Source organism: Cibotium barometz, chromosome 47 (assembly GCF_041138505.1).
Source record: "Cibotium barometz isolate CiBa-2024 chromosome 47, ASM4113850v1, whole genome shotgun sequence".
NCBI classification, from domain to species: Eukaryota; Viridiplantae; Streptophyta; class Polypodiopsida; order Cyatheales; family Cibotiaceae; genus Cibotium; species Cibotium barometz.
Window position 1 is genome coordinate 2,927,540 of NC_141092.1, and position 21,847 is coordinate 2,949,386.

Here is a 21,847-nt window from a genome sequence, read left to right on the forward strand (position 1 = left end):
TTCGCAGATAAAACAACGTCCTTCTTTCTTGAGCTTTAAAGCCCTAAGGAGTCGTTTCTTCTTCGCTGGTGTCGAACTAGAATTCTTCGAAGGTTGGTCCGAAGACTTGCCTTCAGTCGTGTTAGCCATAGGTGCGGAGAACTTTCTTTTATGCTTGTTCCCCTGCTCGGTAACGGGTTTCGACTTGGAAGAGACCATCGTATCATCATAGATACGAGCTGAATGAATGGCCTCGTCCAAAGTTTTACATTTGTTATTTTTAGCCGTGATGGCAGGTGTCTTAGGCTATAGCTGCAGGCGGCCAGCAGGCCTGCGTAGCCAGGCGAGCCCAGGCCTACACCAGGCGGCTAGGCAGCCAAGCCACGTAGGCGCCTAGGCTACGCCAGGCGGGCTGGTGCCCAGGCCAGGCGGGCAGCGCCCAGGCCTACGCAGGCGCCCAGCCAGGCCCTGTAGGCGGCCCAGCACAGGTTTCCCATCCGGCTGGCGCAAGCTCACATACAGGCTGGTGCGCCGGCAGCCATGACGATTGCAGCAACGGCCAGCTCTCCACGTCAGCAGACACCATCAGGCTAATCCAGGAGGGAAGTGCAAAAAAAACAAAACGCAAGGAAAGCATTTCGATTTTTTTTTTCTCTATGCTTTCGTTTTTTGTTTTTTTAGGGGAGTTTAAATTTTTTTTAAAATTTTAAAAGAATCCCCCCCTCTCTAAGGTTTCCAAGGTTTTTTTTTTTAAGACAAAAGAATATATATATCCATATATATATATATATATATATATATATTTATTCAAGAAAAAAAAAACAAAAAACACAAAAGCTAAAGCAAAAGCTAAGCATAGCTTTTCGAGTTTTTTTTGGCTTTTGGGAAACCTTTATATACCCCCTCACGTGGGCTTCTTGCCACACATCTCTCGAGTTCTCAAGTTCTCAAGTTTTCAAGCTCTCAAGCTCTCAAGTTCGCTTGCACTTTTGTTGTGCAAAGATCGAATTTTCTCTCCGCGTACCCTCTTCACGATGTCGACCCAAGAATCACAGTTGGAGCCCCTTGTGGAACGCGAAGGCTTGCCGGCTATGGAAGGAACCGATGCCGATCTTTTTGACGATTTTGTGTCAAAATCAGATTTCCAAGAGTTCAAAGTAGCTCTCGAAGCTTCTTCGACGGAACCTCAGGCACAAATCGCAGCTCAGATGCAAGCTTTGCAGAACTTCATCGCTCTATTGACCACTACCCTCTCTACTTTCTCGGGTATGGATACCTTGGCTTCAGCTTTAGGCCCCAACATTACTCCGGAACCGTTCGGGGGCGAGCAAAACCAGCGCACCAAGGAGATCGTGGACACTTGGCTACACAAGTGGCAAGTTCACTTTCAGTTTCATCCATATAATGATGGAAAGAAGATCCAGTTAGCAGCAGGTTTCCTGTCCGGCAAAGCTTTGCTTTGGTGGAAGGAACTGAACCCAAAGCCAACGACTTGGGCACAATTTGAAGATATCTTCAAGGAAGAATTTCTCAAGAAAGAGGATGATTATGATGTTGTTGCCCGGTTTTCAGCTTTGACTATGACCTCGGAGCACCTCAATTATGAGGTCTACCTCCAGAAGTTTCGTGACTTGCAGATGAAAGCTACAAAGATGGATCCCACTACTCTTTTGGGGTTTTTCGTAGCTGGTTTACCCGACTCGTACCGATTACAGGTTAAAAATAACAAATGTAAAACTTTGGACGAGGCCATTCATTCAGCTCGTATCTATGATGATACGATGGTCTCTTCCAAGTCGAAACCCGTTACCGAGCAGGGGAACAAGCATAAAAGAAAGTTCTCCGCACCTATGGCTAACACGACTGAAGGCAAGTCTTTGGACCAACCTTCGAAGAATACAAGTTCGACACCAGCGAAGAAGAAACGACTCCTTAGGGCTTTGAAGCTCAAGAAGGAAGGACGTTGTTTTATCTGCGAAGAAAAAGGACACATGCGTATGAGTGCCCGAAGCCAAAGGGTACCAAGTCAAACGCAGGACCCAAGCCAAAGGCAGCTAACCAGTTGTCTTTCACAGGTAAGTCAATTACTGTACTTTCTCGCCCTAGTACTTGTTTTGATTGTCTGTTCAATTCTAAGGTATTTGGCTTGCATGATCTTCTCCGAGTTTATGGAGAAGTGAATGGCCATAAAATTCACATTCTTTTAGACCCTGGTAGTTCGCATAATTTTGTTAACTACAAACTTGTGCAGAAATTGAGTCTTGATACGACACTCAGCGACCATACCTATGAGGTACGTCTACCTGCGGGCATACAAGTTTGGGATCGCAAGGTGGAGATGTTTCCAATCTAGATTCAGGACTACAAAGATACTCTGGAATGCTATGTTATGCATCTGGAAAATGTAGACTTGTTATTAGGGATTGAGTGGTTTAAGACTCTTGATGTCCAGATAGATTGGTCTAGTCATATTTTTTCTTTTCAGCATAGGGACACCAAGTATAGTATTTTAGGTGATTGTATCCATCCCTCTCAAGGACCTCTTGTAAATACAATTGATTTTGGAAATATAATGAATTCTTCTTTGTACACTGCTTTCCATTGTGTCTTGATTCCACTTTCTTCTTTTCTCATCCCTTCCATGGATGTGAATGAATTAAGTGTGTTTGAAAGCAAAGAATTACAGAAGATACTTGATTCGTTTCAAGATGTATTTCCTAAGGAACTGCCATCGGGTTTACCACCTGAACGGGCAGTAGATCATCGTATTGACTTGATCCCTGGTGCTCATCCTGTGAGTATTCCACCTTATAGGATGAGCCAAGCTGAGGAAGATGAGTTGGCTAAACAACTCGAAGATTATTTGAGGATGGGCCAGATCCGTCCAAGTAAATCACCTTGGGGTGCACCTGTGTTGCTTAGGAGAAAGAAGGACAATACTTGGAGAATGTGTATAGGTTACAAGAGATTGAACAAGCTAACAATTAAGAACCGTTATCCTCTCCCTAGATCAGATGACCTGATTGACCGGTTAGCAGGAGCGAAATATTTCACGCAGATAGATTTACGTACTGGCTATCACCAGATACGTATTCATGAAAGGCATGTCGAAAGAACCGCCTTTCGGACTAGGTGTGGCCATTACGAGTTTCTCGTATTACCTTTTGGGTTAACCAATGCTCCAGCCACTTTCCAACAAATGATGAACGATCTTTTTCGTGAACATTTGGGGAAATTTGTGGTGGTGTTCCTGGACGATATTTTGATTTATAGTCGTACTCTTGAGGATCATGTCAGACATCTCACGATAGTCTTATCTATTTTAAGACAGAATCGACTATATGCTAAGTTGAGTAAATGTGAGTTCTTTATGACGGACATCATTTACTTGGGACACAAGATCACTAGAGATGGATTGAGCACTGACTATGATCGAGTTCAGAAGATTTTGGACTGGCCTATACCGCGAACAGTGAAACAACTTCGTTCTTTTCTCGGTTTTGTTGTTTTTCTTCGGAAATCTATACGGGAGTACTCTCAGCTCACACTACCGTTGACCGACTTATTGAAAGGTCGTGGACGTAAGTCCAATCAGCCTATCACTTGAAATAATGATTTGGATATGGCCTTCAGACTTTTGAAAGATAAAGTCAAGGAAGCACCTATCTTAGCATTGCCTGATCCTAGTCGCCCTTATGTTCTTGAAACTGATGCCAGTGACTATGCTATCGGGGCTGCTTTATTTCAAGATGGTAGACCGGTTGCTTTTGAAAGTAAAAAGCTAGACGACACTCAATCTCGTTGGCCAACTCTTGAGAAGGAGCTTTATGCTGTGATTCATGCTCTCAAGGTTTGGAGACATTATTTATATGGCTCCAAGTTTGTGGTATTGACTGATCATCAGTCAATCAAGTATGTGTGTGATGCGGATGATTAGAGAGGAAGGAAAGCTCGTTGGGCAGAGTTAATGCAAGATTTTGATTTTGAGATCCGTTATCGGAAAGGGTCCATGAATAATATTGCAGATGCGCTTAGTCGGATTAGAGAGGTGAATACTTTGTCGTTCACCAAGATTTCTACTGACTTATTTCAGTCATTGAGAGGGCTTTGCAGGACTGATAGTTATTTTGGTCCATTTTGGACAGAAGATCCAGGACGGGAGCTCATTGATTGACCAAGACTCGATGACTGAGCAGTCTACCATTCAGGCTGCAGGAGGCCAGTGGATAATTCGAAATGGTTTGCTATTCCGTAATGACAAAATTTGTGTACCACAGATCCCGAACATTAGGTCCAAGATTCTGAGGGAGTGTCACGACGCCCCTTCTGCTGGACACCCTGGAGTACACAAGACACTATCATTAGTGAAACACACTTTTTATTGGCCGAAGATGAAAGGATATGTAGAAGATTATGTTTTCAAGTGTCAAATTTGTCAGGCAAATAAAGCTGAACGCTTTAGACAGGCTGGGTTGTTGCATCCTTTGCAAATCCGAGGTAATAAATGGAAAAGTATTTCCATGGATTTTATTACCGGATTGCCAAGAACACATCACGGCCACGATTCTATTTGGGTTGTGGTAGATCGCTTGACAAAAATGGCTAGATTTTTACCAACCAGGAAGACTATTACAGCTACGCAATTAGCTCGGCAGTTTATCGAGCAATTGTTTAGACTGTACGGGTTACCGCAGGACATAGTGAGTGATAGGGACTCTAAGTTTACGAGTGACTTTTGGAAACTTGTTTTTGAGAAGTTGGAAACAACTTTGAATTTGAGTTCCTCTGATCATCCTCAATCTGATGGCCAGACTGAAAGAGTGAATCAGATTTTGGAGGATATGCTTCGAGCATATGTATCCAAAAGACAGAGTTCATGGGAGGATTATCTTCCTATGTTAGAATTTGCATATAACAGTACTAAGCATACGAGTACAGGGTTTAGTCCTTTCATGCTTATGTATGGTTTTCAACCTAGATCACCTGTTACAGTAGGATTCTCAGGACTTCAGCATGATGCAGCACGTAATTTTTTGCAAGATATGTAGGAAATGTTACAAGTTGCAAAGGAATCTATTAGAAGTGCTCAAGACCGAGATAGGTTGTATTCTAATAGACATCGTTCACCTAGAGAATTCTCTGAAGGAACGATAGTGTATTTGCGAGTTCCGAAAGATTCCGAGACTTTGCGGACAGGTAGATCTCCGAAATTATCCCCTAGATACTGTGGACCATTTCGTGTTACACGACGGATTGGTTCAGTTGCATATGAATTGGATTTGCCTTCTCATGTGAAAGTTCATCCTGTATTTCATGTCAGTAGACTTAAGGAAGTACTGGGAGGAGCAGATCAGTTAGTTACTCTTCAAGAAATTATAGATGTCCAGGACATGACATTTGTTCCGCACGAACCTGAAAAGATTCTTGGCTTTCGTGAACGAAGATTGCGTCATACGCTTATCACGGAATACAAGATCAAGTGGAAGGATCGTGTTGAGGAGGACGCTACATGGGAGACATTGACTTCTCTTCAGAGAGATTACTCTAGCTTTTTAGTGAGCTCAGGAGTGAGCTCTTAGAGGAAGGGGAGTATGTCATGTGCACAGTGCGTATCTACCGTGTGCTATACGCATGCAAGACTAGCTTCGAGGCTTGGGGAAGCTTGGAACTAGGCAGGCTGATTGACGAGCTGAGTTAGGGATATACTAACGGGCGGGCACCCAAGTATGGACGGGCGGGCGGCCAAGTGTGGACGCCCGATGACCGGCCAAGAGCCTATAAAAGGGTGGCCAAGGTTAGTTATAATATAGAGAGTCTCGCGAGTTTGTGAGAGGTCTATGGTCTTGGAGCCTGGATCTAGTGCAGACGTGCACCTGCTTTATGCAGCCGAGGCCGGCAGCAATCTCGAGGCCCGCGAGGGCAGCTTCGTGGCGGTATGGGACGTCGCGAGGAGGAGATTGGTCGGTACGTCAACCTAGTTAGCTCAGCTCGTGGCTCGGAGGGGACAACCAAGATTGTGGGCTTGCCCACAGCTGTCATGGTTGGGAGGTGAGTCAGGCCTGCACCCCCATGCTTGTTTGTGTTCGTTTGTTGCAGGATTCGAGTTTCGAACCAAGATCGATCACGACGGAAGATCCGTGGGGATTTGACAGTTTAGATGAGAAAGAACTCAATAAGCTGACTGCGAAACACGCGTCCAATCGGGAGTAGGTCAACCAAACCAAACCACCAACGAGAATCCGATACCGTCCTTGATTAATTCCTGGAGAAGTATCAAGAAGAGAAAGCTTCTCACTAGTATCCATAGGAGAAGATACTAGTTTGCATCCAATCATCTGAAATCTGTCAAGAATCTCCCGTGTGTACTTCTGCTGAGAGAGGAAAATGCCCTTCGGGGTCTGCCAAATCTCAAAGCCAAGAAAATAATGCAGAAGGCCAAGATCCGTCATCTCAAACTCTGTCTCCAAAGCATCCATGACTGAATGGATCCTCACAGAATAAGAACCTGTAAAGATGAGATCATCAACATAGACCACAATGATAACAATCAACCCCCTCTCAAGGAGGATATAAAGGTTCGAATCTGCATGAGAACGGCGCAAGCCGAGCTTCTGAAAGAACTTATCACTCGGTTGGTACCAAGCCCACGGAGCCTGCTTCAAACCATATAAAGCTTTCTTCAGTCGGTACACCAAATCCTATTTGCCTGGAACAACAAATCCCAGCGGCTGATCAACATAAACCTCCTGTGTAAGCTCTCCATTTAGGAAAGCCAACTTAACGTCCATCTGGAATACGGGTCATCTATGATGTCCTCCAAGAGCAAGAACGGTGCAAATGGTAGTCACCTCGGCTGTCGAAGCGAAGGTCTCATCAAAGTCGACCCCAGGGCATTGAGCATAACCCTTGGCAACCAACCTCGCCTTGTGCTTGTCTAAGCTACCATCAGCTCGGAACTTCGATTTGAAGATCCAGCGCACACCGATCACCTTACGCTACAGTGGCCTAGGCACCAAAATCCAAGTGCCATTCTGTTCAATGGCATAGCACGACACCAAGGCTCATGTGAAAGAGCCTCATCCACAGAAGAGGGATAAGAAGGACCATGAATGATAAGAGGACATAAGAGCATAGTTAACAAACATGTTGCCCTCATGAATTTGTTTCCCTAAAACTCTGGAAGATCGCCTGAGAGAACCAAGTGGAGGAGCAGAAGGAAGCTCACGTAACCCAAAATCACGAACTGTCTGAAAATACCATCCAGACACAAATCTGCTCAAACTTGTTGGAGGAGGAGCAGAGTCATCATCATCTGACTGAGAATCCACAGCTGGAGGTGTAACAGAAGAAGAGGGAGGAGGAGGAGGAGGAGGAAGAAGAAGCTCACCACCCCTCTCAAAAGATGTAGAAGTCTCATCGAACACCACATCACGGCTCACAACAACTTTGCCGGCTTGTTGATCATAAAGACGATATGCCTTGGACACAATGCTGTATCCGAGAAAAGTCATGCGCTGAGACTTCGAGTCCAACTTGGAGCGATGCTCCTTACGCACATGTACATACGCCAAACAACCAAATACACGGAATGAACAACAGAGGGCTTTTCACCATGGAAAGACTCATATGGAGTTTTATCTGGAAGAGCAGCAGTAGGAGACCTGTTCTGAATGTAGACAGCAGTGGAAGCCGCCTCAGCCCAGAAACGTCGAGGTAATGAAGAATGCTCAAGCATAGCACGGGCCATCTCCATAATGGTCCTATTCTTCCTCTCTGCAACTCCATTCTGTGATGGAGTATATACTGCAGTAAGCTATCTCCAAATGCCATGGGACCTGCAATATTGCTGAAACTCCTAGGATGTAAACTCGCCCCCTCTGTCGGTCCTGAGAGCCTTGACCAAGAAACCGGTCTCTTTTTCCACCTCAATTCTCCAATCACAAAAGTGTTGAAAAGCCTCATCCTTGGACTTTAGAAAGAAGACCCAAGTATATCTGGAGATGTACGCCGCCTTACTCAAAGCCGCGGTACTCATAGGACCACATAAGTCTGCATGAACAAGAGCAAGTGATGTCAAAGATCTGTGTGTCGCCTCCTTCAGAAAGGCGGCTCGGTGTTGCTTCTCTTATAAACAAGAGGAACAAACAGTAGATGGAGCCTTGATGGTCAGTAAACCCTCAACCAACCCATCCTTTGAAGCTCGTTGTAGAAGCTGATAGCTTAAATGGCCAAACTAAGCATGCCAAAGAGCAGAAGAAGAACCAGAAGAAAGCAAAGCGGTCAACTTGTACAGACCACTATCTTGGACTCCCTAAGCCAAGATCCTACCAGACTGCTTATCACGACTGGTAATCTCATGACGAGAGAAGATCACCTCCGCACCCTAAGCTGTAAGAGCACTCACTGACAAAAGGTTAAATGCCAAATCTAGAATGTACAGAACGTCAGAGAAGTACCTCTTGTCCTCGGAGGAGCGGACGATGGGGATGGTGTCATGTCCATGCACTGGCACAGAAGAAGAATCACCCAAAGTGATCTCGCCTTTCCTAGCAGTGAAGTCCTCGAACCAATCTCGATGGGGTGTCATGTGAGCAGTAGCACCGCTATCCACAATCCACGACCGCGATTGAGAAGTCACAAGAGCAAGCACATGACGGGTACCTGCTAATAGAAGAATACCATCATCCTTCTTGGTCTGAGACACCGCTGTAGAGGAAGATTTCTTTGCTTCTTCATCTCGCTTCTTCTTGTGACATTGGAGCGATTTATGACCCTTCTTGCCACAATAATGACACTCAATGTCCTTGTTTTTAGAAGATTTGTTTTTGTCTTTATCCTTGGAGTTCTTGTCACAACCCCCTTTCCCTTTCTTCTGTTGATTCTTCCCTTTATCTCGTGCAGCCAAAGCTCCATCAGAACCACTAGAGGTGCCAGTCTCCTCCTCAACGCGAGACTCAATCTACATAATGGAGGGGAGAACTTCCTTCCAAGTAACTGAAACAGGACGAGGAGAAGAAACAAGAGACTGAAAATAAGCATCAAGCTGTTAGAAGTCATCTCCTGTCTTTATCAGACAACAGGGCCTCTGTTGTGGGTGTGCCCGCCTTGTATAGGTGTTTTATCATTTTTCCTCACTCCCTGTATTTCTTTCCCCATTTTTTCCATGATGTGGGTGGTTGCCACAGGCTGGCAGGAGCTAGCCGACTGCACTCTTGGACACGTGGGCTGGCCGACCTGATCAGAAGTAGTCGTGGTGTTTTTTTTCTGCTGGCTGACTGGATGTGCCAAGTCGTGAGGGCTAGCGGCGCATGCTAGCGCTGACCGACTCCATGATGGGGCCATATAAATAGGCCCCATTGTCCCATATTGTATTCATTCAGTTTTTCCTCGGGATCTTGTGTATAGAGAAGAGTTATACGCCTATCTCTCTCCTTCTCTTGTGCTGTCTATTTTCTGCACTCTACTTGCTCTTGTGGTCTCAGATTTGGTTATCATTTCCGCTGCATATTTTGACACAAACCTCTCTAGAAGCTTGGAGAGAAGCCAAATAGCCATATCCTCTGTAGAGATATCCTTGCCACAAAGAGCAAGCTCATCCCGGAGATCTTTCATGTTCGAGATGAAAGTAGATAAAGATGGAAAGGCAGAAACTGACAAGTTCATAAGCTACTTTTCCAACGCCAAAATCCGACCCGGAGACTTCATCTCGTAGAGATCTACAAATGCATCGGCTGTATACGCACAGAATCCTGACAATTCAATATCAGAAAAAAGGAGAAAACACGACGATCATTCGCCTGCCAAATATCAACCTGTGCCTGAGTCACACCACCAAAAGCAAGGGTGGGAGGGGTGGCATTGGCAGGTGTAGCAAGCCAATTCCAAAGATCCACAGCACGCAAGGCTGATTTCACCTTCACCTTCCACAAAGTGTAGTTGGAACCATCCAACTTTGCAGACTCGGAGAACATATGAAGTGTAGTCGAGATAGCCATCACAAAAGCTTGGGCTCAATCTCGGAAGGAGTGTCCACCACAAGTACCAAGGTTGCCACCAAAGCCAGAACCACCACAAGACCCCCTCTGTGAAAGGGAATGTCCACTGGAGAGGAAAACGCAGCTAGAGAGGGACTGCAGTCCTAAAAAAACAGGCCGCCTAGTAACTCCAAGAAGGGAAAAAACGCTGATGAGAAAGTACCTTCAGGCTGTAAGCGATGAAGCCAAAGTGAAGGGAAAGCAATTAGCAACAACTGTCCAGAAAACGCAGCATCCAGAGGACTGCAAATCTGAGAAAAACGCAAAGGTGAAGGGGCTGTATATAGGGTGAAAGGCCACTATAAGAGGAAATGTCCTTAAAGGAGCACCGAAAAAGGTGCACATTCCTCAACAATAACCGTGAAGCAAGGTCACCACGAAATGTTTCATTGCTGAAACGTTTCACTGTCGAAACCATCTATTTTGGAATGAAACGTTTCAAATGTGGATAGGTGCACAATGAGACGGTAGATCGAAATGATATATGCATGACAATATGAAAATATATTGCTATAATGTCACCATTGAAGAAAGGAGAGAAAAAGAGACATAAAAGAAGGAAAGTGAAAGGCTTAAAAATATAGAGAGAGGCTAAACCTTAGAAAAAATCACAACTTTTTGTTCCACATGAAACGAAATGGTTTCAATGATGCGCACGTTTCAACACCGAAACGTGAAACGAGTTTCATGGTGACCATGCCGTGAAGACTCCAACTTTTGTGCACTTGGAGATTATGGACACCAGCGTTTCATCTTCTTCATGCAAGGAGGCGGTTGGACTCACCGCTAGGGATACTTGAGACTGGATTCTAGACAGTCGTGCTTCCAGGCACATGACTCCTTCCCAAGAGTAGTTATTACAAGATCTTCAAAGGCACCTTTGAAGACTCATTGGGACGCATGATTGCGGATCTTGTGGTATCTATAGGATACAAAGGATCTTTGTCATGTGCACGCTAGGAGCAGGCAGATTGGCGAGCTAGAGTGTGATATGTTGTGGGCAGACATGTGCTTTTTGGTCCGCTATTGATGGCGTGTGCTTTTTAAGCATTCCTTCCCTATTCATTGGGGGGAGGGATACCAGTTGGGCACACACTGACGGATAGAGCACAAGAGTGCAGAGCGCATGGAGCAAGAGCACCATCGTGAAGGAGGCCGTCATCCTTGGGGGACAACCCCGCGTGGTAGAGGACACCGGATGAGGACGATGGCAGGGCACTTACGAGAGTATGACGCTCTAGGTCGTGGCTCAGTGGGGACAGCCAAGATTGTGAGCCTCGCTCACAGCTGTCATGGTTGGGTGGCGAGTATGCCTACACCCAGATATGTTTCTTCCGCTTTTCCTTCTAGGGTTAAGGTTTGTTGCTTTGTCTTGCTTTTCATGGTAGAGGACACCGGATGAGGACGAAGGCAGGGCACTCACGAGAGCATGACACTCTAGCTCGTGGCTCGGTGGGGACGGCCAAGATTGTGAGCCTCGCTCACAGCTGTCATGGTTGGGTGGCGAGTATGCCTGCACCCAGATATGTTTCTTTCACTTTTCATTCTAGGGTTAGGGTTTGTTAGTTTGTCTTGCTTTTCATGGCTGTTTTGCAAATTTCCCTCTCAGAGAGATCGTGGGATTTGACAGTGGTATCAGAGCCTCTCCGAGAGGAAGATGCGAGCGGGGCACCTTCGGATGAGCTCTTTCTATGTTTGCTGCAGCGTACATGTGTAGGTTTGTTGCAAGATGAAGAGAGAGAGAGAGAGAGCTGGCGGCTGTGCAGCCCAGACTGCTCGGACTGTCTTCTGTTCAAGGGTAGGACAGTGTTGCGCCTTTGGGAAGTGAAAGGGCCCAGTTCGAGTGCGGGCAAATCTGGGAACAAAGGCTGCAGAGATGGCAGCCAACCTGGGGGACATGAGCAGGTCGAGGTGACATGCAAGAGCCCAGTTTTGATCCCAGGCAGCTTGCAGGCAAGAAAGAGGGTTCCACTTGGGCTTGGCCAGGTCAAGGTGACCTGCGGCTAGTGGGTAGCCCAAGAGCGTGGCCAGGGCGGGCAGGTCGAAGAACATTGCAGGAAGGCTAGGGCAAGGCATGATGGACAACCCAGATGGGCGCCACCAAATCGGGATCCCCCTCTCTCTATGGCACAGGTAGGCAGTCAAGAAAGCAGGCCGAGTTGCTTTCTTAGGCAGCCAGTTTTTTTTTTGAAAAAAAAAAAGAAAAGTTATAAACTCACCTGGCCATTACGAAGAAAAAAAAAGCAGGGGTTTTTCTCTGAGCAATCCAACGGCGAGCGGGTTCCCACGAACCCTTTCTTCTCTCGAACTTCTTGGAGAAGTTCGGACTGTTCTTCACAGATTTGGGGGTAAATTTTGACTCTCATCTCGAGGTGAAATAGGACAAGCTCATGTACGGAATAAAAGGTGTACTTGCACAACTCGATGCACATGCTTTGTCGTATCCCTGATTTGAACCTGCATGTTAAGAGGAATGCGTTCGTACCAGACACATGCTATATCTGGAACGATAGTAGAAGAATAGTACTGTATCTTGTTTTGCTCGTATACGAAGTTGTTCTTGGTACACATAGAAGTTTCTACTCCAAGAATTTTTTGGACATACACACAAGAGTTAGTCATGGGCTTGTACCATGCAAGACATAAACCTAATACCCTACAGATATTGGAATGACCATTGTTTTCATTGTTGGGCTTTGATAGGCAAGACTTATCTCCATATGCAAGATTGAGGAATAGTTGACTACACATTGACATTGTGGCTACACGGATATTTGATAGAGGGCATCCAGATTAAGTTTTTTTGTTGGCATTCATTGTCAGATTGCATGACAAGACGGTTATGCGACAATATCCAATATGTATCTTTTCAGCCTTACAGTCCTTAAGGTTTTGATGTTTCTCTAGTTTTATGTCCATAGCAGGAGTGTGTACAGATATTCACGCTATTCCAATTTACCTGCCTATTCTTATACCGAGACTATTGAATCATGGTTATTCAAGAACTTGCGCTATGCGCATAAGTTTTTGGAAGCACGTTTTGGTTTCCAAGATTTTCTAGGTCTAGACAGATGCTTTGGCTAGGACGATGGCCAAGGTTGTTCTTGTTGTCTAATCCCTGAATCGAGTTATGATCACTAGTCTTGTTTGGAGTTCTTCCTTTCGAGAACTTGTTTCAGTTTGTGGCACATATTCAGCCATTGGTATTTATTGGGAATGGATTCTTGATAGTGGTGCTTCCAGGCACATGACTCCTTCCCGTGACTTCTTTCAAGATTTGAAGCAGCAGTCAGGTCACATTTTCATTGGCGACAATTCCACCATACCAATACACAGTGAGGGCCAGATGGAGATCATTCCCGATGGCAAAGGGGGGGAGCATTCCTCTCGTGTTCTTTCTGTCCCCGCACTTGGTTTTCATCTGTTGTCAATGCATGAGGTGTGCAAGACTGGCTTCCGGGTGGAGTTTGAGGAGCATTCTGTTGCTCTATGAGACCGCAAGACTGGCCAGGTTGTTTGGGAAGGCGGCGTGGAGAATGGTATATACAAACTCTCCGCACTCCCCTCTTTGATAGGTTCCCAAATTGGTGACTTGTGGCACTTTCAGTTTGGCCACTTAAATGTGGATGCGCTACGGCGAGCTTTCCGGGACCGGATGGTGGTTGGCTTGCCAAATGTTGGCAACAGGCAAGGACGTTGTAGTTCTTGCATTCGTGGTAAGCAACACAGGGAATCTTTTCTGAAGTAGGCTTCCAGGCGGGCTGGAGTTGGCACACACTGACTTGTGTGGACCTATGCAGACAACATCCTTGGGAGGTTCTTTGTACTTCATGCTACTTGTTGACGATTGTTCCAGATTCACATGGGTTTATTTCCTTTCACAAAAGGACCAAGCTTTTGTTCGGTTCAAGGAGTGGCATGTAATGGTCGAGAAAGAGTCTAGCTTGCAGGTAAAGACTCTTCAGGCTGACAAAGGCGGTGAATTTTCTTCCAATGCTTTCGTGAGATTTTGTGCGGAACATGGCATCAAGAGGAATGCTGGCCAATAAAGGTTTGCCGTCAGAGAATGGAGTAGTTGAACGAAAGAACAGGACTGTGGTGGAGATGGCGACGACGATGCTGAAGCATCGTGATCTTCCTCGTCCACTTTGGGGAGAGGCTGTGGCTACGGCTATCCGTATCCTCAACCGGTCTCCGATGACTTCAATACCGAACATGACTCCCTTTGAGGCATATTTTGGCAGGAAACCTGATGTCTCCCATTTCCGTGTGTTTGGGAGCGATGCATATGTTCACATTTCGAAGAAGCAGAGGGGAAAGCTTGACTCAAAGTCCCAAAAGCTTGTCTTTTGTGGGATATAACTCTCTTTCCAAGGGATACAGGTTGTATGATCCAGAGAGGAACGAGGTTGTTGTCAACACGGATGTTGTTCTTGATGAGCATGTTCCGGTTTCCACTGTTGATGAGGCGCCACTTCTTGGAGACCCAAAAGATTCTGATGATGATTCCCAATCGATTGTTCCAACAACTGGACAACCTCAGTTAGTTGAGGAGGTTGAGCCCGCAACTGGAGATAAGCCCCCACAGCAACAAGAGGCTCCGCGTTCTATTCGAGTACCCATGGGACACCCTTCGGGAGTCAAGTGTCACGGAGCTTCCCTCCGAATGGACCACAAAGGATGGACCTCGAAGATCACACGAAGTCCGTGATAAAAGACATTCAACGGAGCTTTTACAGGTAAACTATGCTTTGATGTCTCGTATCATGCGGGACACAGAGCCCACTTCCGTCAAGGAAGCCCTTGCGCAAGATACTTGGAGGAAAGCCATGCAGGTGGAACTGGATGCCGTTGAGAAGAATGACACTTGGGAGTTGGTACCGAGGCCGTCGAAACGGTCTGTTATTGGTGTCAAGTGGGTCTTTAAGACCAAGTATACGTCAGATGGGTCGGTGGACAAACACAAAGCCAGACTTGTGGCTAAGGGTTATGCTTAGCGGCCTGGCATCGACTATGACGATACCTTTGCACCGACAACGAGGATGACCACGATACAGACCGTTCTTGCCCTTGCTTCTCAGCAGTGGCCCGTATATCAGATGGATGTTAAATCTGCGTTCCTTAATGGTGATTTGAGCAACCTCCAGGCTTTGAGGTTCCAAGATCAAAGGGGATGGTTTACAAGTTACGGAAGGCCTTGTATGGTCTTAAACAGGCTCCCAAGGCTTGGAATCAAAAGATCGATTCCTTCTTTCTACGGGCTGGATTTCAGAGATCGGTTGCAGATGCCAACCTATATCTCTTTCGGGAACGCGGCATGGTCACGCTCATCATCCTTTATGTGGATGACCTCATTCTCACCGGCAGTCATATGGAGCACATTACAATGATGAAGGCTGCCTTGTCAAAGGAGTTTGAGATGACCGATTTAGACTTACTCCATTTCTTCTTGGGATTGGAGATCTGGCAGACGCAGAGGAGATTCTTTGTCTCTCATGATCCTTGTGAGCCAGTTGATGCCTCTCTATACCGGAAGTTGGTTGGTTCATTGATCTGATTGCTGAATACCAGATTGGACTTGAGTGTTTCTGTGGGGCTGTTGAGCTCATTCATGCAGACGCCGTTGAAGTCTCATTGGGACGCAGGATTGCGGATCTTGGGTCTCTACAGGGTACGAAGGATCTTGGACTCTTTTACACAGGAGGGGGATTGATGGATGGAGTCAAACTCCAAGGTTGGAGTGCCTCAGACTGGGGAGGAGATCCAGACACGAGGTTAGCCACATCAGGCTACAGTTTTTCCCTCAACTCAAGAGCGGTTTCATGGAGCAACAAGAGGCAACCAACTATTGCCTTGTCGTCGACAGAGACGGAGTACCGGGCTGCTTGTGGTGCTGCTTGCGAGGTTGTGTGGCTGCGGAGGTTGCTTGGCGAGATTGGGTTTCCACAGAAGGAGCCCACAGTCATCCAGTGCGATAACCAGAGCTGTATCGCTATTGCTCGGAACCCGGTTTTCCATGCCCGGACCAAGCACATACAGATACAATCACTTTGTTCGTGAAAGATCTTGGCTGGTGACATCTTGCTTCTTTATTGTTTGACGGAGGACAATGCAACGGACCTCTTCACGAAGTCTCTACCTCAGGCTATGCTCCAATGGCACTCTAGTTCACTGGGGTTGGTTCCACATCCAGGAGCTGAGAGGGGGTGTTAGCAATCATCTCTTGTCTGTATATTTACAACAGGGCCTCTGTTATGGTGTGCCCGCCCGATTTAGGTGTTTTCCCATTTTTCCCCACCTTCCATATTTTTCCCTGTTTTTTCCTGATGTGTGGAGGCTTGTCGGCTACCCGCCTGCCTTTGTGTGTGCTGTGCTATCCGACTTGTCTGTAGGAGCTCGCCGACACTATTGATGCTGGCCGACAGGTTTTTCTGCAGCGACTACTGTGCTGCTCGTCAGGTACACTCACGGGGCTGTCGACTGCTTTTATGCACGCCGACTGGTTGCCCTTGGGCCATATAAAATGGCCCCTTGCCCCCACATCCATTGTACATTGTATCTAGGATTTCTTGTGTATATAGTTGAGTTACACGCTTCTCTCTCTCTCTCCCAGTTCTGCGTTTTTCTGTTGTGCACTTGCTCTTGGAGTTTTCAGTTCTTGTCATCATTTCCACTGCATATTCTGACAGTATCATGGTGGTATGGGACGCCTTGATCCATCACATGTTACGGGTCTACACCAGATTGTCAAGACTTCATTCGGACTCTGAACCTACAAACACAAGGCTATCTCAACATTTTTGAGGGATAGATACTTCACTTTTGATACAGACAGTTATGATGGATGCTAGCTTACGTCATAACCAGGTATGTTGGAACAATTGTTCCTTTCATGTCCACTCATAGACTTTCCGAGGTCTGTTTGGGACGTTAGACTTCTAAGGTGACGAAGTATAGATTGATGATCTTTTCTAGAAGATCGGTTCTTCTCTTGTTTGGGAAGAGACTACTGTTGTGTTCCACTTGGTTCAGGCTTCAGTAGTAGGTTTTGGGTTTTCCTAGTTTTGTGGTTTTTTCCCCAAACCAGATTTATAGAGGACATCAAGATGAAAGCATGGTAGTCAAATGGAAGATACTTCTAATTTCGGGATAACTCTTTAGGACAGTGGTTGCTTACCTTTGGTACTGGTAGCATTGTCAGCTTCGAGTTACTCAGATGATCTATTTACTCCAGATTCGGCCTTTGTGACTAGGAATTGACGCTCATGTCATGTTACTTGTGTAGGTCGATCTCTTAGTCGGATTGTCCTTGAGACTATTGGTTTCGACCAATAGAGGGTGTTTCTTTAGTGTTGAGAGTGTGACAACTTCTCCTTAAGTTCTTTTTCTTGAGCTCAAGAGTGAGCTCTTTTGAGGAAGGGAAGTATGTCATGTGAACGCTAGGGGCAGGCAGATTGGCGAGCTAGAGTGTGATATGTTGTGGGCGGACATGTGCAGTTTGGTCCGCTATTGATAGCGTGTGCTTTTTGGGCGTTCCTTCCCTATTTATTGGGGGGAGGGGTACCAATTGGGCACACAATGACGGATGGAGCACAAGAGTGCACAGCGCGTGGAGCAAGAGCACCATCATGCAATAGGCCGTCATCCTTGGGGGACAACCCCGAGTGGTAGAGGAAATACCTTTTGCATTCATGCCCCTGACTTGCCTAGATGCTTTTGATGCAAACCTAATGCTAAGGTTGACTACTACATGCACTTATTTGATGAATTCTCCAAGTAGGTAAAGAGGACTAACTCCAAAATAACCTCTATGGCTCAGAGACTGACCTACGTAGCTCGTGCCTAGCTGTCCCTCGACACTGAGGGCTCACAATGGGGTCACGACGTACAACAAATATTTCTTTAAAAAAAGGTATTACTTCTGTACAAATGTTGCACTGATGAAGATGCCAGTGTGCCACTTTGTACCCCAATGCAGACCATGCACTTGACAAGAGATCAGTAACAGAATAGGAAAAGAAAGATATTAATAACGTCTACAAAAGACACAATGGATCTATGAGACTAGCATGTGTTACGAAAGTTCCATGTGTAGACTATGAACATGCCGCCCTTTTTTTCCACTAAGGTAATGGAAAAGCACTCTAGAGAGCAACCAGGTCAAAAAAAAAACCTTCTCCAATTGCTTGTTCATGTACTACATATACTCCCCTCTTTCAAGCTAGCTCCACTCTCAAAGGTGGCCATTAGGAAGTAAACGCTAAAGCACCACAATAAAGAGATGGTTTTCACCTCTTTTCAAAGAAAGCTCACCTAGGAAAGGGGCCTACTACTCCATTGGTCACACTTTCGCAGTAGCCAACTAGCCTTGGATTTAGCCAAGCTGACACAAAGGACCAACCAATGAAAGAGCCCCTACTTCATTCCCCGTCAGCAATTGAGCAACAGCCCCAACCAGCCAGAAAGAGCCCAAGAGAGCACAACCCTATACGTCAACAGCCAAATTCATGGCATTTGCTGTAGTGTTACTTATGATCACTTTGGAGAGCTGGTTGTGTATGTTATAGATCTGTCAATGCTCATACAATAAATCACTGGATATTTCATGAAAGTGAGAACATCAAAACAGCACTTTGGGTTCCAAATGAAAGTGTTCAACCAAAGTGTAGGTAAATGACGCACTTCCATTATCATCCATGTTTTGGCACTGCCTGTCCATACCACCCTTCAGGACAGCTTCATACAGACTCTCACTGTGCTCTCTTTTACCTCAAAAAGGTAAGTCAAAAATCCTCTCAACTTAAGGACCTCTGATAAAGGGACATGCAGAAGAGCAAAGATTCTTGGACCTCTGATAAAGGGACATGCAGAAGAGCAAAGATTCTTTGAGAGTGTTCACATTTGAGCCTTATCTTCAAATCCTACTACTACTGTTTCCCACCTTAAGAAGTGGCAGGCAAGTACTTCCTGAGAAGAAAAGCATGGTTACAGTAGTTGAACAAAGAGAATCCCCCGACTCTATAATAATCAGCCTGCAAAAACAACTACACAGATTCAACCACCCGTGGAGGTTTTGTTGCTAGAAATGTTTGATTTTTGCATGAATAACTCTACAAAGTGGATAACACTAGTTACACACTAGTGGACAACACTAGTTATACCCTTTAACCTATCCTACCATTCCATAATCATTTCCAGAAATGGTGATGCCATTCCATATGCATCTTGATAGCAATTCCACACTTCCTTGAATGTTGTAAACTACAGTAAAGCCACAGCACGAATTTCAAGACTAAATTAGCCCATACCTTTGCAGTCATCTCAAGCACCACTTCAAGATTCACGCGGACAGATTTCAGAGCAAACTCCAAAAAGCGGACCACTAGGGTTGTGTAAAAAGGATAATTTTTTGCCACATAATCCTGCCACATGGCTGAGTAACCTCTTGTACTAGCTCTATATTCAGAATGCTTGAGCTCAGTGCTTGTTCCTGGTTTACCCTCGAAATCTATATTCCATGGCTGCATGTAGTCAAGCCACACGTCCACCAGGTACTGAGCTTGCATTGCAGAGATCCCAGCAGGCCAGTAAAGAAATGCACGAGAGATGAACCTGTACAATGGTCTCTTCAGCAGTCGTAGATCCAGAGTGAAGTCACTGTCTATGCCTATTCGATGTGGTGAGGAAAGTGCACGACTTCCTGCAAAAGAGTGAAAACCTGAACCCCTTCTTGATGCCACTAGAGCTCCAGCCTCATATGACCTGCATTGTTGTTCTAAGGAAGCCTTCAAGAGGCTATTGCCACAATCAACAACTAATCTCGTTGCATCACAGAGCTCTACACTCGGAGGTGTGTAAACTATCCTGATGGCTCCCAGTTGAGATGCTTGCAGCGGCCAAGGATCATCTTTCATCAGCCAAAACTCCATCAATGTGAGCAGTAGGAATCCACCCCGGGATAAGTCCACAGTACCGGGATTGTGAATTATGCCTGTGAAATGATGTGGCTGAACAAAATGCACAAGGTAAAGATGCAACAGCTGTAGGTAAAGACCATATCGAGATGCAGTGGAGCTAGACCCATGGTGATGCAATGGATGGTGCAGGCCTGAGACCCAGTGGCCAAGGGACCGCTTAGGGCTAGACCGGGGGCGTTTGATGGCAGGAAAACCCTGGAGTGAGCCATGATCGTTGCAGGAGGCTGCATAGTAAGCGAACCAGAAGATGTAATACTCGAAGAGATCGAGCTGAAGCTGAATAGCACCGACACCATCGACCTTGATGCGGTTCTTGAAAAGCTCGGAGGTCTGGGAGAGGAGGAAGGCGCCTTTGTCGAGCAGCAGCAAACGGCGGACCCTGGGCGGGAGGCGCTCGTTGGGGAAGACAAACTGCACCGCATTTTCTCGGTCGACGGCAAGGAGGGACGCGAAGAGGGGGCCCGTGGGGTGCAGGAGAGAGCGGAGGGCGCCCATAGCGCTCTCATCGGCCGCCCGGACAAGCCAGGCGGAGGGCGAGGCCGAGTCCTGGAAGCCGAAAACCCTCTGCAGCAGCACCGGGAAACACAGACGGAAGAACCCTAGGGCAGCCTCGGGTGGCTGATGCAGAAGAAAGGCCTCCACCGACCGGCAGGCAGCCACCATGTCGTCAGGGCAAGACACGAGAAAGGAATGCAGGCTCTGCGCATCGAGATTAGGGTTTCCTGACGCAGCAGAAGGGCGGGGAGACGCCATAGCCAGAGCTCGCGGGGCGAGGGTTTGCGGGGGTTTCTGTGAACAAAGCTGGCAAAATGATTCACTTCATTTCATTTCCAACATGCAAAGCGTGCGCACGATTGAAGGTTTTTGTGTTTTAAAAAAGGCAACGGCTGAGAGCTTGGCGCCATAGCCATGCACACATGCATTCGAAAGCCCAAACCCTAGTTAGCTGCGGAGAGCATGCCATCGCCATAGCCAAAGCATAATTAAAGCTTCAAAGTGGGTGTTCTCTTCGATCTCTCCATAGCAGCATCGCCATCCATCCGGAAGCTTCCCCCTCTCTTACCTATTTTCTATCCTTAATATGGGCACAAGGATTCCATTAGGATGATGTGTGATAAATGATAATGAGACTTAACTGCTCCACTATCTTACCACTTCAAGTTTCCATGAATGGAATGGACCGTGTAAAATCATTTCTTATAAGGTCACGTAAAGATTGATTAAATTTGACAAATAAACCTTGCACCATTTTGAACAACTACATTCATTGGTCCATGTGTATATATTTTGTTGGACATTTGCAACAATGTGTATGTATTCTGTTGGACATTTGCAACATGAGATGCAAATGGATACGCAATGCCAACAAATGCCTATGCGTCATGCTTCCACACCCCTATGCTATGACAACAAAATGGATCACTCAATGGCACGATGATTGAATGAAGAATAAGAGGGTTACTAAGCATTTCAATTGTTTATCAAGTACAACTGTGGCTAGAATGTGTAAATGAACCCTACAAAAGCAAGTGTAAACTTTACACAACTTACTAACAGTAAAATATTTGAGCCTTTGGAGGCATGCAATGTACAAAAGTGCTCTAAGGAAGCATAAGAACTTAGCTATTCTTGCTTTAGTGTGTACAACCTTAAGAAGCTCACAGTACTCCTTGGATATCTAACTTTTTTAACACTTTGCACACTTCTCTACTTTTTGGTGAACTAAGTCGTTAGTCTTTACATTAGTCTTTACATAATGCAACCTCCATTCGAAACATTATTTAGGCTCAAACTCTTCATAATCCTTTGAATAAATGGCTACATGCATTAATACATTGCTACATCTTCTATGACATG

At 45.9% G+C, this 21,847-nt stretch overlaps 1 protein-coding gene across 2 annotated transcripts in view; it reads right to left on the reverse strand.

Moving 5' to 3' along the window:
• Positions 1 to 21,114, reverse strand: part of LOC147611268 (uncharacterized) — a 60,558-nt gene extending 39,444 nt beyond the window's left edge. The window contains exon 1 of one of the 2 annotated variants that reach the window (XM_086784330.1): positions 19,322 to 21,114. In XM_086784330.1, coding sequence (XP_086640456.1) covers positions 19,322 to 20,743 — 1,422 coding nt within the window. In that variant the 5' untranslated portion in view covers positions 20,744 to 21,114. The remainder of the gene's footprint in view (positions 1 to 19,321) is intronic. The other variant, XM_086784331.1, reaches the window with a different exon arrangement.
• Between the last annotated feature and the right edge of the window lie 733 nt (positions 21,115 to 21,847).